This window comes from Tauraco erythrolophus, chromosome Z, assembly GCF_009769465.1.
Source record: "Tauraco erythrolophus isolate bTauEry1 chromosome Z, bTauEry1.pri, whole genome shotgun sequence".
Taxonomy (NCBI): Eukaryota; Metazoa; Chordata; class Aves; order Musophagiformes; family Musophagidae; genus Tauraco; species Tauraco erythrolophus.
In genome coordinates this window covers 77243147-77258946 of record NC_141496.1, presented here as the reverse complement: position 1 = coordinate 77258946, position 15800 = coordinate 77243147, and the positions used below count along the sequence as shown (strand labels likewise).

The 15800-nt window shown below is 37.1% G+C and overlaps 1 protein-coding gene across 1 annotated transcript in view; it reads right to left on the bottom strand.

Moving 5' to 3' along the window:
• FANCC (FA complementation group C) overlaps positions 1-15800 on the bottom strand; it is a 72194-nt gene that overhangs the window by 15474 nt on the left and 40920 nt on the right. Inside the window, exons 5-8 of the mRNA XM_009982346.1 lie at positions 15339-15403; positions 11298-11462; positions 8141-8297; positions 2084-2136 (exon numbers count right to left, since the gene is read on the bottom strand). Coding sequence (XP_009980648.1) covers positions 2084-2136; positions 8141-8297; positions 11298-11462; positions 15339-15403 — 440 coding nt within the window. The remainder of the gene's footprint in view (positions 1-2083; positions 2137-8140; positions 8298-11297; positions 11463-15338; positions 15404-15800) is intronic.

Here is a 15800-nt window from a genome sequence, read left to right as displayed (position 1 = left end):
ACATGGGCAGCAAGGTGTAATTTTCATTCTCTTATTTGAAGACACGTAATAGTAAGGAGAAAAAAATGTTCAAAGTAAGCTGTCACTGAGACATAAGGTTTTTTATTAGAGAACGGTTTCGTTCTTTCCATAATGATCTAAAAGATAAGAACAGCTTACACATTACTGTAACAGAGAATTTCACATAACTCCAGGCAAATATGATCACTACTATAAACAGAAGTAATCATACACAGAAACTCAAGACAGTCTAGGTGTATGGACTTCCGTATAGCCACACATAGCAACAAAATAAGCTTCTACTTGGGAAATAAAAACACAAGTTAACATCCCTGAGACAAAACAATTTAGCATAATCAACCTCAATAAAAACCATGTAAATAGCAGGAAAAGGTATTCCTGAATGAGACATAGTGCTTAGATCTGTGCTTCTAACAGCATATTAAGCCCCAAAATAGAAGTTTTCTGCCAGGTGTAGAAACATAACACAGTTTCCAAGCAATAAAGTACAAGTTCTTTATCAGCAGCTCTCTAAAATCTCACATGTGACTAAATCTGGAATAGTATCTTAACGTCTGCACACCACTTGATAGTAGCTGGAAAGATGTCAGAGAAATACAACAGAAATGAACACAAATCTGCAGAAACCAATTGGTCTGCAAAAGCCAGCTAACATACACAGCTTCACTTAACACCCATAAGACCTGAAACATAGCAGCTTTAAAACATATTAAGGGTTTACTACCAACAATGTAGAGGAACAAGCATACTAAGTAGAAACAACGGAAAGCAAACAAGAGAGCAGAAATGTGGGCTGATCAACAGACAAATATGATGAATTTCTAAGATGATTTGGAACATCAATACAAGTGCAAAGCTTATTAAGAAACTCTGCTGGACAAAGTCCTGCATTATCTGAGAAACAGCATCTCATCCATTGCTACTGTCTACCAAACGGAAAGGGTGCAAAAGAGTTTTTTTGCCTTGCGTTATTTTTAGAAAATATTTTACATATCATGAGGCTAAATAAGCCAAGAAGCTTGAACAAATCTTGTCTCCCTGTACCATCCAGCCTCCAGCTTAAGACATGAGTACAGGTCTGTTGAAGTCACATCGATTTTCAAGTGCATTTTGCTTTGGGAAAGTGACTGGTCTCAACTATGCTGAAAATGCTCAGACACTGGACCACAGCAGGAAGGACTGCCATAGCAAAAGCTGTGGAGCAGTTCCACTCTCACACTACAGCAGTCTACAGTTTCCACAGCAGACTCTTCTGTCAGTGCCTGCACAAACCTAAACACACACACAGACACACAAATCCCCCAAACACGTGCACATGTCAGCCCTGTTTTCTTTAAAAAGAAAGCACTTGGTGAACAAAGAACATCAGTCACTAAATACATTATCGTTGTATTGAAACTGTCATACTGGTAGCCCTAGCAGTGGATCTCCTTAAAAAGAATGATAAAATACTAAGCCAAGCGAAGCGAAGTAAAAAGCCACTGAAAACTGAGTACAAAGGACTGGAAGCCCCCATGTGGTAAACAGCATATATTGCTTCAAAATAATCTTAACGCATTCAAAAACAAACTCATTGTTAACAGGCAGAGCAACAGTCTACTGCCATTAAGAGCATATCTGATATCAATCATGAAGACTATTAACACAATGTAAAAGAGGCTACACTGGTAAGTGCAAATGTTTTAGTTAAATTCCGTCTCCATGCTGGCATGGGCCAAGCTATTTCAGCATTTATAATTTTCACCTCAAAATCGTACTTCAACCACAAAACTCTACTGAAGTACAAAATAAATTACAAATTTTCAAGGCTAAAATACAATTAAGTCAACTGTATCAGTGATTATTATAACGTAACTTTCATGTAAAGTTCTCAAGATTTTTAACATTTTTCATTATTTGCAGTATACTACACAGAAGGGGCTATTAACGCATACAGCAAAGGAAAAAGACATCCTGAAATAATAATACATCCCAGATTATTATAATCCTTCTTTTCATGAAGAAAACCTCAATGTATAAACTGATCATTTGAAACATTTCCCACTATAATTTCAAAACTTACTTGAAAATTTCATTAACAGTTCTGAAAATGGCAGGATGGCTTGCTGCTTGTGGCTGTTGATAAATGAAAGAAAAGTTATTAATAAGAAACAACTTAAACAACTGCCACTGTATAATTTACGGCTTAACTCATGGATGCTATTACACTGCAATTATCAAACTGTAAATCTCAGGTCAACTCCTACTAAACCCTCAGATTTTCTCAGGATTAGGTTCTTCAAAATAACTACATCAAAGTCATGGGAGGAGATCCACAGTGATACCAAGAAGGCTAAACAGCTGATAAATGAAAACACCTGGGATCTCAAACAGTTTGTGACAACGATCACTAAAAATACTAAAGGTGGCAGATAGAAAGAACAGGCTGTTGCATGCAATTGCTGGAGGCAAGAGACAGGGAACAGATTTACAAAAAGCTTCTCTCTCCTCTTCACAATTCTTTTTGGATGTGCTTTAAGGTTCTTGCTACATCTTCAACATTAAATTCCAGAAATTAAGTTTATTTTATCCCTGTGTCTTTAATACTACTGCACACATTTGGCCCGAGACATTTTTTCACAGTATTAACTTCTTTGAGTTTCAGAGTTACTAGTATAAGCTAAATATCTCAGTGCATCAAAATGTTGGTTTTTTTTTTTTTTTAAACTGTGAAGCTTTTTATCATGCTACCACACAAAATACAGTTCTAAGAAAGCTGTTTTATTAAACACGCACTAGTAAACACACTACTTTCTAAGCGCTTATTCTTAAATTCTAAGATTTATTAGGCTTTTACAGAGTACCAAGCATAAATAACTTACGCATTCCCGAAAGCATATTTCTCTAGGCTACAAAACAAACTCACGCTTTGTGTTTCTGAAGTTAGCACCTGAAGATTTGACAAGAATATAGTTCTTTGTTAACAATCTAGAGTAATAATGCACGTTGAATAAAATGCATTCTATAAACTGCAGGATGCGTGGAAGGAATAGTATCTAAAAATGGCATTTACTGTAACAGCTTTAAGTGCCTGATGCACTATTCCGAAGAAAACTTTTAGACATTTGTTTCAAGCTAAAAAGTACCAAGTAGAACAGAATTTTTTTTCTTTTTACTTGTGCACCCAGGCAGAACAAGGACTTCACTCTGTACAATCCCTGTATGATAACCTCAGAAAATAAAGAGGCAACCTTTTATACAAGCTGTCTAGAAAAGGTCCTTGTTTCTCACAGTTGTCTTTGCCATACTGGAACTATCAGGTGGCACCTCATTTTCACCTTCTACCCCACTTTCTCTTTGTCACTTGGCTGTAGTGAAGCTGTCCTATAGAACGTGTGCCATCTACTGTCAGAGAGCATTTACAGCCGGTTCTCCGGACGCGTGAAGAACAGCATGCAGCTTGCTGCAAGGCTGGTCTCCAGACTTCCACTGCTAGAGGGAGAAAAACACACTGGCTGGATGAGACAGAAAAGAGACACATTCATCTCTTTTTCTTAAAAGAAAAACTGGGACTAGACGACTTCCAAGGCACCTTCCAAACCCAACCGCTCGGCAATTCTGTGAAAGCAGCAGAAAGTGAGAATCATACAATCACAGAATCATAGAATCATAGAATGGTTCGGGCTTGAAGGGACCTCAAAGATCATCTAGTTCCAACGCCCCTGCAATGGGCAGGGAAATCCTCCACTACACCAGGTTGCCCAAAGCCTCATCCAACCTGGCCTTGAACACTTCCAGGGATGGGGCATCTACAACTTCTCTGGGCAACCTGTTCCAGTGCCTTACCACCCTCTGAGTGAAAAAAGAAGTGTGTGTTTCAGTCCTCTGGGCTAAATGGTCGAATTCAGCCATATCTCCGCTGTCTTTTCAGATACTCTACCTACCTTTGCACACATACTTCTATGACGAGAGTTCAAACCTGCTGTTGCAGGTTGACAGGTTGAGTCTGAACCTAGAAAGGGTCCATCAGCACAGTGCCACCCATACCAAGATCAAAACATAGTTCTTTAGGACTCGATCAAAATAAATGTGCTGTATGCAACAATTTAAAAACTCTCCACCTTTTCCTGGCAGCCAGCAGCAATCTACAGCACTCACTACAAGAAATCACAGTTAATAGTTCCTATATTTAATCTACACTACTGAAATCAATATAAATTTCATCACTGGTATTCACAGGGGAAAATAAAACAAAAAAACCCTCAGAACCCACCCCTGTTATCTAATTCCACAAGATTTTGATCAATGGACTGCATGGAATTAATTTGCAAGCACTCGAAGCAGGAATGCTACCATAGCGCAGAAGTCACCACAGCAATTTGATGACGTGCCTGTCATGCAGCAGGACCAGAGCAGGCAGCACAAGTCTGCTGTGGCCAGCAGCAGTTCTGGGGTTTGAGAGGGATTATCAGTTTCGAGAGGGATTCTTATAGGTTTTTCAGTTGTTGACCTTATCTCTTTATTTTTTAAAAATGAAAAGGCATTTTACATTTTAACAATCTTGTCTGTGACTATGCAATGTTTTTCATGGAAAGCTCAGCAAACCAAACATACTGTCTACCAGGAGCTTGTTCCATCACTTCTAAAACATGCACGATACACACAGCACAACACACGCTAAAACCAGACAGATCCAAACACAGCGAACTGGACCTGCATGTGTGGTATCATGATTACATATTTTAAGAATGTGTGCCTCTTCAGAAAAAAAAAAACAAAACACAACACCACAAAAAAACATAGGGATTTTTAAAACAAATTAAATAGGAAAAGTATACTGCAAAAAAGTATTACATGTGCAAGTTCTATAGACCTACTCTACTTTTGTATCTTCATTATCAGGAAGTAGAATCCTAAACAACTAATTTATAATACAAAGCCAGCACTGAGTGAAGACATAAGAAAAATGCATTCGTATCTACAGGATGCAAGTAAATGGCACAAAGAGAAACAGATTAATTATCATATACTGTGTTTTACTCACATCATAGAATGCTCTGTAACAGCTGCACATAAGAGTAAACATAGAGAAACAAATTGTGCCCAAGATCACAGAGCAACAGATTTGAGGTGGTAACACCAAATACCAGCTTTCTCAACTTCTAGGCTTACATACAATTAATTGGACACAACACTTCTACAGTTAAACACAATTAGCTTTAAGAAACTACTACACTGCTGTAATTCAAATGTTGTCTGTGTTTCCAAATTGTATATTTACTTGTGTTCTCGAATTTTATATTTACCAATTAAAAAAGAGTCACTTGATATTTTTCTTATACCAGTGCCAAATGTATTTTTATTTCAAAGCATACACTTATTTTGAAAGCACAAACATCTTTTTACAGATGTTTAAAAAGCTCCTGAATTAATCAACGTTATGAATAAATTAGCGTACAATATTTCAAAATTTTCTACTAAAACAACAGAGGTTTTGAAGACAATCAATACTGAGGGAACCAACTGTAACTTAGCTGGAGTGTATTACGACAAGAAAAAAAGTTTCTCATTTTCTCTATCTTTCCTCCTTTCTCCCTCGTTAACGCCTGTTTCATTGCCACAGCTCCCAATGAATGGTGGGTGTGGATCCAGCTAGGCTCAAAACTTGGGGACGCGGCACAGTGAGAGGGCAATGCAAGGGCATGGGAAGCACAGCAGTCTCCAGCTTGGTATCCTGCCAGGTAATATAAGGCTCACTATACCATCCACTAAAACTGTATTTGCTCTGCAATGCTGTAGTAAAAATAGCAAAAACTACTTTGGAAAGCTCTCCAAGAACTGAACACAAACTATAATTGACACTGATTCATTCACATCTCTTTTTACATACATGTGCTTTGAAAATCTGTTTACGTACGTATCTATGCATTTCCGGTAAGGTGTAAAATTCTACCATGTGTATTTATTTAAATTTTAGTTGTTAGCGCACACATACAAACCTCAAAGTTACTCCAGAAAGGCAGACATTCACCCACCCACCCAATTCTGAAGAAGCTAAAAGACCATTTGTGATGGTCTCTTCATTTGTTTTTATTTCCGGTATTAATTCCAGTTTAGCTCCAAAAGCACAAACCTAATAGCATACCATATACACCATCATATTACAATTACTCTTTCAATTAAAATATGAGACTATTGCATATCAAGTTTCTTTCATAATAGAAATATGGTGGTTTACAACTATCGGGGTACCATAGATCTCTATGAGGTTTATGTACAGTTTGGTCACTGTATCAAGATATTTTAGTTAGATAAATGATAATGCTATTATGAAAGAGCTTATTGAAATTTCCTTCTTATCATATACTATAATCAAATTACTATCATATTTCTGTCTATTTGTACTCTAGAGGTTTTCTTCTAGATAGAAAAAATGTATAAATCAAGTTTTATCTCATGATACCATTTTTCATTACCACAGGCATAAGGCAAACGGAGGTCACATCCTACAAATAACATAATCCGACTGCCATAATATGCATATCCATATTCCTAAATAAATATTCAGATGTCTTTCATTTGAATATTTGTCAGATACTCAAATGTCTTTACTGTCTTTCCAACAGTAATCATACTGTCAGATTCAAAGTCCTCACTGATCTAATGTCACACAAGTATATTCATAGTACCACGTGCAAGTTGCACAAAATACCATTAAGTATGGTAGAATACAATTTCTGGATCAAATCTTTTCCTTCTATAGCGCATCTCTGAAGCTTCTCATTCTGTTGTTTTTAACTGGTATTCCATCTCCTATTCACACACCCTTCCTCTCATCAATACCTATCAATCAGCAATATTTATCTTCCAACTGCTCTCTTCTTTATGCCTCCATTCATTCCACTCCTTGTCCACAGGATGTCCTCTCTAAACCAGTGTTCAAAGCTGCCGCGCTGGTCTTTCCACTCTATGGATACCCAATTTTGAAATTACAAAGTCTTTGGAGCAGAGGCAAGAAATGACAACCTAAGCGTGCTAGCACAGTAATGTTCCATTCTTTTCAGGGATCAGGATATGAAGACAAGGTCAATATGAACATTGTTAATAAACAACAATAAACCAATAATTAAAACAAAGATTTTACTGCTTTTATATATATAACCTAGATTATCTTTTTTCCCTTAGCCATGTCTGGTACCATACAGCATATTCAATTCACAGTGTATCTAATACAGAAAAATTAGGCACAGGCCTTGTATATAGCCTTGTCGTCTGGAATATCTAGATCCCCAGATGACATACGAAGCGCTATTGATGCCAAGCATTTACGAGATTTGCAAGTATTAGAACAGATCCCTAAAATAGAAATTTGCAGATTCAACTAAAAAAAAAAGAATATTTAAAGGTATCATTTTTTTCCTCTCTAAAATACATTGTCTGTAAGCAGTTTCATAGGCTGAAAATAAGATATCACGTGTCATTCTTTAGTTTTATTGATTTTATGAAATACAGAATTTAAGTGCACAGCGCACATGCTATTTCACACTGTAATTAACAATCAAATTTACATTTAGTGTTGCAAACTAGCTCACTATTTTGAAAAAAGGTATTGTGTCATCTTTTCTCACAGGAAAGATCTTTGGTGCACCGCTTAACGCAGCATTTGAAAACAAACTTTAATTACAGTTCAGCAAATATTTTGCATTAAGAATTTTGTTCAAGTTTGCAAACAAAACCAAGTAACTAAGCAGTCCATAATAAAATAATTTACAAGGACTGTCAATTGTTCAAACTGCTAATCTCCCAAGGGCACAGAGTTTGAAGTAAAAACAGATTTCTATCCTCCCTGGCCAAAATTTATGATTTTTTAAGACAGAGGCAGGTACTCTGCACCCCCATCAGTCAGATTCTCATTTCTTCATCCATTCTTGATCACTGGATGAAATCTTTTTTTGCTCCTACAATCCAGCATCAAACCTAAAAATTTAGTGACATTTCTAAGACTCAAGATTTACCTTTGCATGAGCAAGCTATGTGCCATGACAGCCATTTCCCTCAAATATGCTGATGTATTTGAAAACTCTCTGTCACTTCTGAAGCACGAAAGAGCATAATCAAATGTACTACATGTTGCACATACCAGTAACGAATCTTTTATGACATGAGCCACTTCTTCCAGTGAATTCATCTGAATGGAAACTAGCTGGTCTAAAAGGTATAATGTAGCTTTTTCGAGGCTTGGTAGGTGACGAAGCCAGAGGCTGAAGATAGCTGATTCAGGGAGAGAGATCTTCTTCCTGGTTTAGAGAGAAAAATACTGTTTTCCCTGAGAAACTGGAAGGAAGACCAAAACGTACTTTTTTTTTTTTTTAAAGCACATTGAGGAAAAAGAAGACACAAAGATCAACCTGCAGCAAGAGAAAGAAAAATCTTGTTTACAGGACGCTGTTCACTATCGAATAATAATGGCAAAGAATAACAGGGAATCACCATCATCTACAAACGAAACCTTACCACATGTCTTTAAAAACTAAAAATGTGGCTATGATGGATCCCAGCAAATGGAATCGTAAGTTTTAACCTGGAGTTGCCTTTCTCTCCAGAGAAAGGTCCTGCCCCACACTTGCACTTCTTCAAACCCAGACTGCTTCCTGCAAATCGGTCTGCTCAGAGAGCGCCGGCAGCTGATGGATAAGCAGGAAGGTCCTTGATAATATTACTACTGGCTGCATCAAAGTATTACCTGTCTTTGCAGTGAAATAAGAAAAAAAAAAAAAACAAACACAAAACAAACCGAGGTAGAGGTATTTAAGTTTTCAGCCCACCAACACTGAACGGACCCTTTTAAAAGACAAATGGTTAAGAAGGCGATTAATCTCTTCACCTAAAGCTTTCAGCTGTAGCTCAGCTTAAGTACAGTGCTGCATCACTAGGAAATAAAAGGCATAGTTTATTTTGAGACAACACCCTAATTTGCGTGGACAAGCACAAATCAAAATATACTCAAGTAACCACCCAAGAAGAAGAGATATCACAGCACTAAACATCCTGGAATATTTGCAGCTATCATGACAGTTGCAAATTAAAAGGTTAAAAATGAAAAATACATAAATAACACAAAATATGTGCCTTGGTCTTAAACCAAGTTAAAATTAAAAACCCTAAAATTAGGCTGGACAGCACAAGCAAACAAGCTATTGACAAAAAAGAAAAATACCAGCAGAAAGAAAGATTTAAAAGCATTTTAGGATCTATTTTCAATGTATGTATTTTACCATACATTCATTTAAATCAGCCTTCAGAATTCTGATTTCCATTGAAAAGCTGTATTTTTTCCATTCAAAAATATGTAATAGCTTAACTTAAAAGTGTATATCTGTAGACAAGAAATATACCAAAGTAGGTAGAATTTCAAAACTGTAAAGCAATGCTCAATTTCAAGATGCTGTTTAATTAAGTACCACTATTAAAGCACATACATCAGAGTAAATTAAGAATGACAAGAGTTATTTAATTTTGCCACAATCCTCTTTCTGTTGTTTTTGTGGTGGCATGGTCAATATTATAGATATTATGCCAGGAAAATAAATCTAATAGGCTTACACAGAGTTGTTCCAACTCTGAGATTTGAAAACCATACAGGAAGTAAACTGTAGTGATTATCCTTCTGTGACTGAACTTGCAGACAGTCCCACTGGGACAATGCTGAGCTCTGTGGAGCACTGCAAGCCCCAGTATTTAGTAACCCTATTTCCTGGAGCAGGCTTCACCCATGTTCAGAAGGAAAAAAAATGTTCAGAACATAATGACAAAGTTAGGGAACGCATAATTCATTGTCAAAGTGGGGGAAAAAAAATCAAATACAAGCACACTAATGTTAAGAACAAATGAGCTTCAGTGACAGGCCAGGAGTATACCATGCAAAGCACGTGTGAGCCTATATCTGCTCTCAAGGAAACCATACACTTTTGTCAAAAGGCCTGCAACAGCCACTTAGTGAAGAGTCACATGAACTGAATTATTTTCACTCACTGTGATAAACAAGTGGCTCAAAAGTTAAGCAAAGGGATGTTTGTTTCCATCAGAAAAACCTTTTATGACCATCTAAAGGATGAGACTCACATTATGAAGTGGCAAAAGTATGTCGTGATGGACCACCCCTTGGCTCACTGACATTAGTACAGACTATCTGTGCTGAACCTGTGAACTTGCTCTGAAAGTTTTCCAAACTGTGATCCTGCTTGTAGAACACCTCCAGTCTGAAGCCACAAAAGTCGGACAAGTGAAAGATAGTGCTTTCATTTCGAGACGCACCTTTCACTGCAGACCTTCACACTCCTTTTTCACTTGCTTTCCTCAGCTTCTGGTAACATGTACAATTTAGTAACTGCGCTTTTCCTTTAATTATTATAGCAAGAGCCCTCCCAAAGGAGCAAAATAACGATCCTCATTGGAACATCTCAGAAATTATAATGTCTGGTACAGAGGAAGCAATTAAAACTTTGATTAAAAAGGAGACAAACAGATAATTGAGGTAAAGTGTTCACGAGGGACCTTTTCTAGTATTAAAAAAAAATCATTTATAATACAGCCCCTCAGCTACAACCTGAATAAAGCAACTCTCCACCACAAGTAGGCTGTGCTTTCCTTGACATCGTTCCTGTCCTGACGTAGCCCATCTTGCTGATGTTCTTCTTCACTCAGCTGGCTTTTATCCATAGGCTGATTTTATCAAAACTGGTTTTAGTGGCAGCAAAACAAGCAAAGATATATTTCACAAATTGCTCCTATCAAGCTCATTAAAAATAATCTGCTGAAAACCAGGAGAATTTAAAATCTTGAGAACCAATTCCACAGAAAAACATAAGAGAAATACTGAGCCCCTTGAACATAAGGATCTATCTTGTGAACAGAAAATTAAAATGGCTCTCAAAATGTCAACTTAGGAATGTCTATAAACTTACATGAAAAGTAAATTACATTTGTATGAAAAATAATAATATCATTCACAAAATTCCTAAAATCTATTGAAGACTTTAACCTCCATTTTAGAGAAAAGCTGGGCCGAAGTTCCAAGCAATATTTAAAGCTGTTACACCACAATTTGTATATCAGCAATTTAAAATTCTGCTTTGGCCTACAACTTGAGCTCTGCTATTCAACTGCAACGGAAGTATTTTACCAGAATGCAGGAGATGTACAGTGCATCCAGCATACAAACCCAGAGAAAAGACATTTAATTGAATTAATAATCTTTATGAAAAGAGCATAAAATTCATACAGACCATGCTACTTACTTTAAAAACGCCTCATTCACAGCCTCCAGAAACTCCAAACTGAGAATTTCTTTTGATGCACCTCCATGGTATAGAAGGAGACTTTCCAGCAATGGAGTTAGATCAGGCAAAGTAATGAGAGGGAGACAGAAAAGGGACACAGCCTTCACACGACTGGCTGAAACTCTGAGGGAAAAATAAACACAGTTCATATTTCAGAAAAGTGAAAACTTTAATTTTTAAACTGATAAGGTAAAAGATTAATTTAATTATAGAAGGTTAAATGTAAGAGATGCATACCTAACTGCAGAAAAATCATTTATTGGAATGACTGCTGACATGCCATTACATATTGCCTGAAGAATCTTAGGGAGAAGTCAGATAAAATTTTGATATTTTAGTGCTCAAGGCAAACCACAATATCAACTCAATTCTGAAGTGCAGCCAGCTGTGTTTGCTCAGTAATCACACCCTTCCTAGCAGGGAACACTTTGTCTTTCCCAGGATCAGTGAAGTACAGGTAAGGAAGACTACAGATTCACAGCTCCCATGTAGGTTTGATAGACCCTCATAAGAGACCACCTAGCTGCTTTTAAGGCCTCCTGTTACTTCTTTGACTTCTCTCAACAGAGACAACTTCCATCAACAAAACAATAGGAATCCTGCTGTCTTCAAGTGATCCGTTGAAAAACTTTTGTCTTGCAGACCTGCAGTTGAAGGAATATGTAACACTTTTGGATCTTAATATACTAACCACTCACTAGACCTGCTTGCTAAAAATACGTGCTTGGAAATGATTGAAGACAGTGCAACCTGGAACACAAACAAAATATGGAACCTTTGGAACATAAACAAAAAGAAAAATAGCACACAATGTAAGAGATAACATTTGCAAAACGAAATCACAAGCTGCCCTGAGTATATATCATTTCATTAAACTGCAGATTTTTCTAGATGCAGTTTTGACAGGAAGGCGTTTATGAAGATCAAGAACTCTGAAATACTGAATTCTAGCAAATTTCAAAGTACTAGATTATTTGTAAAAGAGTTCCTTGAGTTGCTGCAAGTTCCTCCTGATTGCATTGTTCACTCAAAGGGGTGCATTCTTTGCAAGAACTCAAAACTGTTTTCTTTGAGGAGCTACCGATACAGTCTATGAAGAGCTGAGACAGGAATTAGGCTAGATGCTGCTCTGAGTAAGAGCTAACTCTATTGTCCTACACATATTAAAGCTACGCCCAAACAGATGTTGCCTAATGGTCACTGGCATATGCTGTGACAGAATTGCTATGATTTGTGGACATGGGGTACCACTGTGGTATCCACAATAAGAGAAATAAAACACGACACATTTTCAAAGACTCAAATTTCTGAGTAAGTACCTAACCAAATATGTGTTTAAGATTTCTTACAATGAAATACTTTCAGATGCAGTTTTACTGTGAGAAGTGTTTCTGTAGGAATGGTAACTATTGGGCAGATATTCATTATGCAGTAGTGTTTTCCAGGATACACATGTAAAGTTCACAGATTTTTGTCTCTTTAGATCAGTCTCCTTTACAAAATGCTGTTTCTAATTTCTTATCCAGGATTAGCAAACTTTAGCAGTTTGCTTTATTCCTACCTTTATCTTCAGAAGAAAAACCTTGCAAATGCAATTTTTTCTTCTACATAATCTTCAAAATATGTTCTTGGAGAATACTGCACAGTGCATCCCACTGCAATGAATTTACACAGACATTGTCATCTGTGTTGCTCTAAGCACTGCTGAATGGAGAAACGGGACAATCTACACCTCTAACTGCAAACTACATTTGTCTCTGCAACTTGAATAAAAATACCCTAATTTCTATCTCAAAATTCCACTGAAGTTCAAAAGTTTTCCATTTCTCCTGGTTGAAATCAGATATTTCTCTTCCCAACAGCATCATTAGCTTTTCAGCTACACGTGCTTCACCCTACTTTATAAAAAGTAAGTGTTTGTTTTCCACATTGAACAGCTTTGTGATGCTCCTCATTAACTATGTCCATGACTTCGGTACTAAAGTCAGGTCTAAATGAATTCAAATCACTTACTCTTCCATACAAAAACACCAAGAAGGAAGGGAGAAAAATAGCCAAGATATTGGCTTAAGATACAAGCAAGATATTTCAAACAGCCTCCTCTTCCCTGTAACTTTACAAGCTGTGTGATGTTAAATAGGTCATAAAACTCATTTCATGTCAGCAGCTTTGACTCTGAAGACCAACAGAATATGCACAGGAGAATCATACATTTAAAAGAGAAGACACAATTTGAGTATAAAGTCCATACTAAAAATATTTATCCTTATTTTTGCTTTTGGTTTTAGATGGAATATAATTAATTTACATGCAGTCAAACGGATCTACTGGCATATTCAAATACAGTAATTTTTAAAGTATTAACAAAAGACTATGATCTGCATTTCAAGGTCAGGGGAAAGGTACAAATTACGCAGTGAAAAGGCACAATCATATCAAAAATAGTGACAACAGTAGCATTAGGCAAATGCATTCCCTTTTTTATGGTCATAGATTTTGGCTTAATTACCAGGATTTATGTAGTGTGGATGAATAAGGTGACTACTCTCACCGACTACATTTAGACATGTAGAAATACCACACACAATGTTGCAAGGTGATTATTAGCATCTCTTGACAATCTGGATTGGAGATCTGGCCAGAGCACATCATAATTTCCTTCCCACCCACTTTCTCAGATTTTCATCCTTAGAAAACCAGGCCAAGGAAGCACTTAAAGGCTGGAAATACTATGTGCTTGGGTACATTTAAAATAGTTGTGTATGAAACATGCAGTACTGCCACAGTACTGTTTGGTACCAGATCAAGAAACTAAGGGAAGGAAAATGAGAGGTTCTTTAAATAAGCATGGACAAATTTTATCATTAATAAAAAGTGTAAAGTCATTACTATTCCATCATATTAAACTATCACTCACACAAACAGGGAAAAATTTTTTTTTGCTTTTTCTTAAAGTACTTGCCAGTTAACTTTGGTTATAAGAACATATATAGCAGCCAACATTATGATTGTGAAGTTCATGAAGTTCAACAAGGCCAAGTGCAACGTCCTGCACATGGGTCAGGGCAATTCTCAATACCAATACACACTGGGGGATGAATGGACTGAGAGCAGCCCTGTAGAGGAGGACTTGGGGGGTACTGGTGGATGAAAAATTGAACATGAGCCGGCAATGTGCGCTCACAGCCCAGAAAGCTAACCATATCCTTGGCTGCATGAAAAAAAAATGTGGCCAGCAGGTCAAGGGAGGTGATTCTGCCCCTCTACTCTGCTCTCGTGAGACCCTCACTTGGAGTACTGCGTTCAGCTCTGGGGCCCCCAGCTTAAGAAGGACATGGACCTGTTGGAGTGGGTCCAGAGGAGGGCCTCGAAAACGGTCAGAGTGCTGGAGCACCTCTCCTGTGAAGAAAGGCTGAAAGAGTTGGGGTTGTTCAGCCTGGAGAAGAGAAGGCTTCAAGGAGACCCTATTGTGGCCTTTCAGTACATAAAAGGAGCTTGTAAGAAAAACAGAGAGAGAATTTTTACAAGGGCATGTAGTGACAGGACAAGGGGCAACAGTTTTAAACTGAAAGAGGGCAGATTTAGATTAGATATAAGGAAGAAATTCTTCACTATAAGGGTGATGACACACTGGAACAGGTTACCCAGAGAAGCTGTGAATGCCCTATCCCTGAAATTGTTCAAGGTTGGATGAGGCAGGTTGGATGAGGCTTTGAGCAACCTGATCTAGCGGAAGGTGTCCCTGCCCACAGTAGTAGGGTTGGACTACGTGATCTTTGAAGGTCCCTTCCAACCTGAACCATTCTGCAACTCTCAGGTTAAGTATAAACTCTTATGTGAAGCACAACTGAATAAGCATGTCCGCATCTGAAATTATCTACGTATATGTCCAGGACTTTCCATCTGAGGCCCAAGTTGCCCAAGACCGTAAAAAGGTCCTCACTGAATTGTAATGATCCAAATCAAAACATATCAAAATGATGTTTAGATAACACCTACCTCCCCTGAATGTTAAGTCCATTGAACTGATTTCCTCTGAGTTCTGTTACTAATGAAAAGACCATCTGTTAAATAAAATAAAAATAACATGAAAATAAAATAAAAATAAAATAAATTACACATATTGCAAATAAGCAGACATCAGTCACATGGTTCTCTGTGTGATTGACATACTGTGGAGATTAATAACTCTCTTTTTTCAATCAGGTTGATTTTTTTATTTTTTAATATTTTAATTATTGGTGCCAAATTAAAGCTGTCCAGATCACTGAATAAACCATGCTGCAAAATGTTTTTGAACACACATTACATACCTTCCGCATTTGAAAACCAAGAAGCTATTTATTTTATCTCTGCTTCCCCACAAATTGAGGCAAAACCTTCAGAAGAGCACTACTAATAAATTTTATATGCTTTATCTCATTTAAGTCAACATATTATGAAATATTATTCCCATTATTC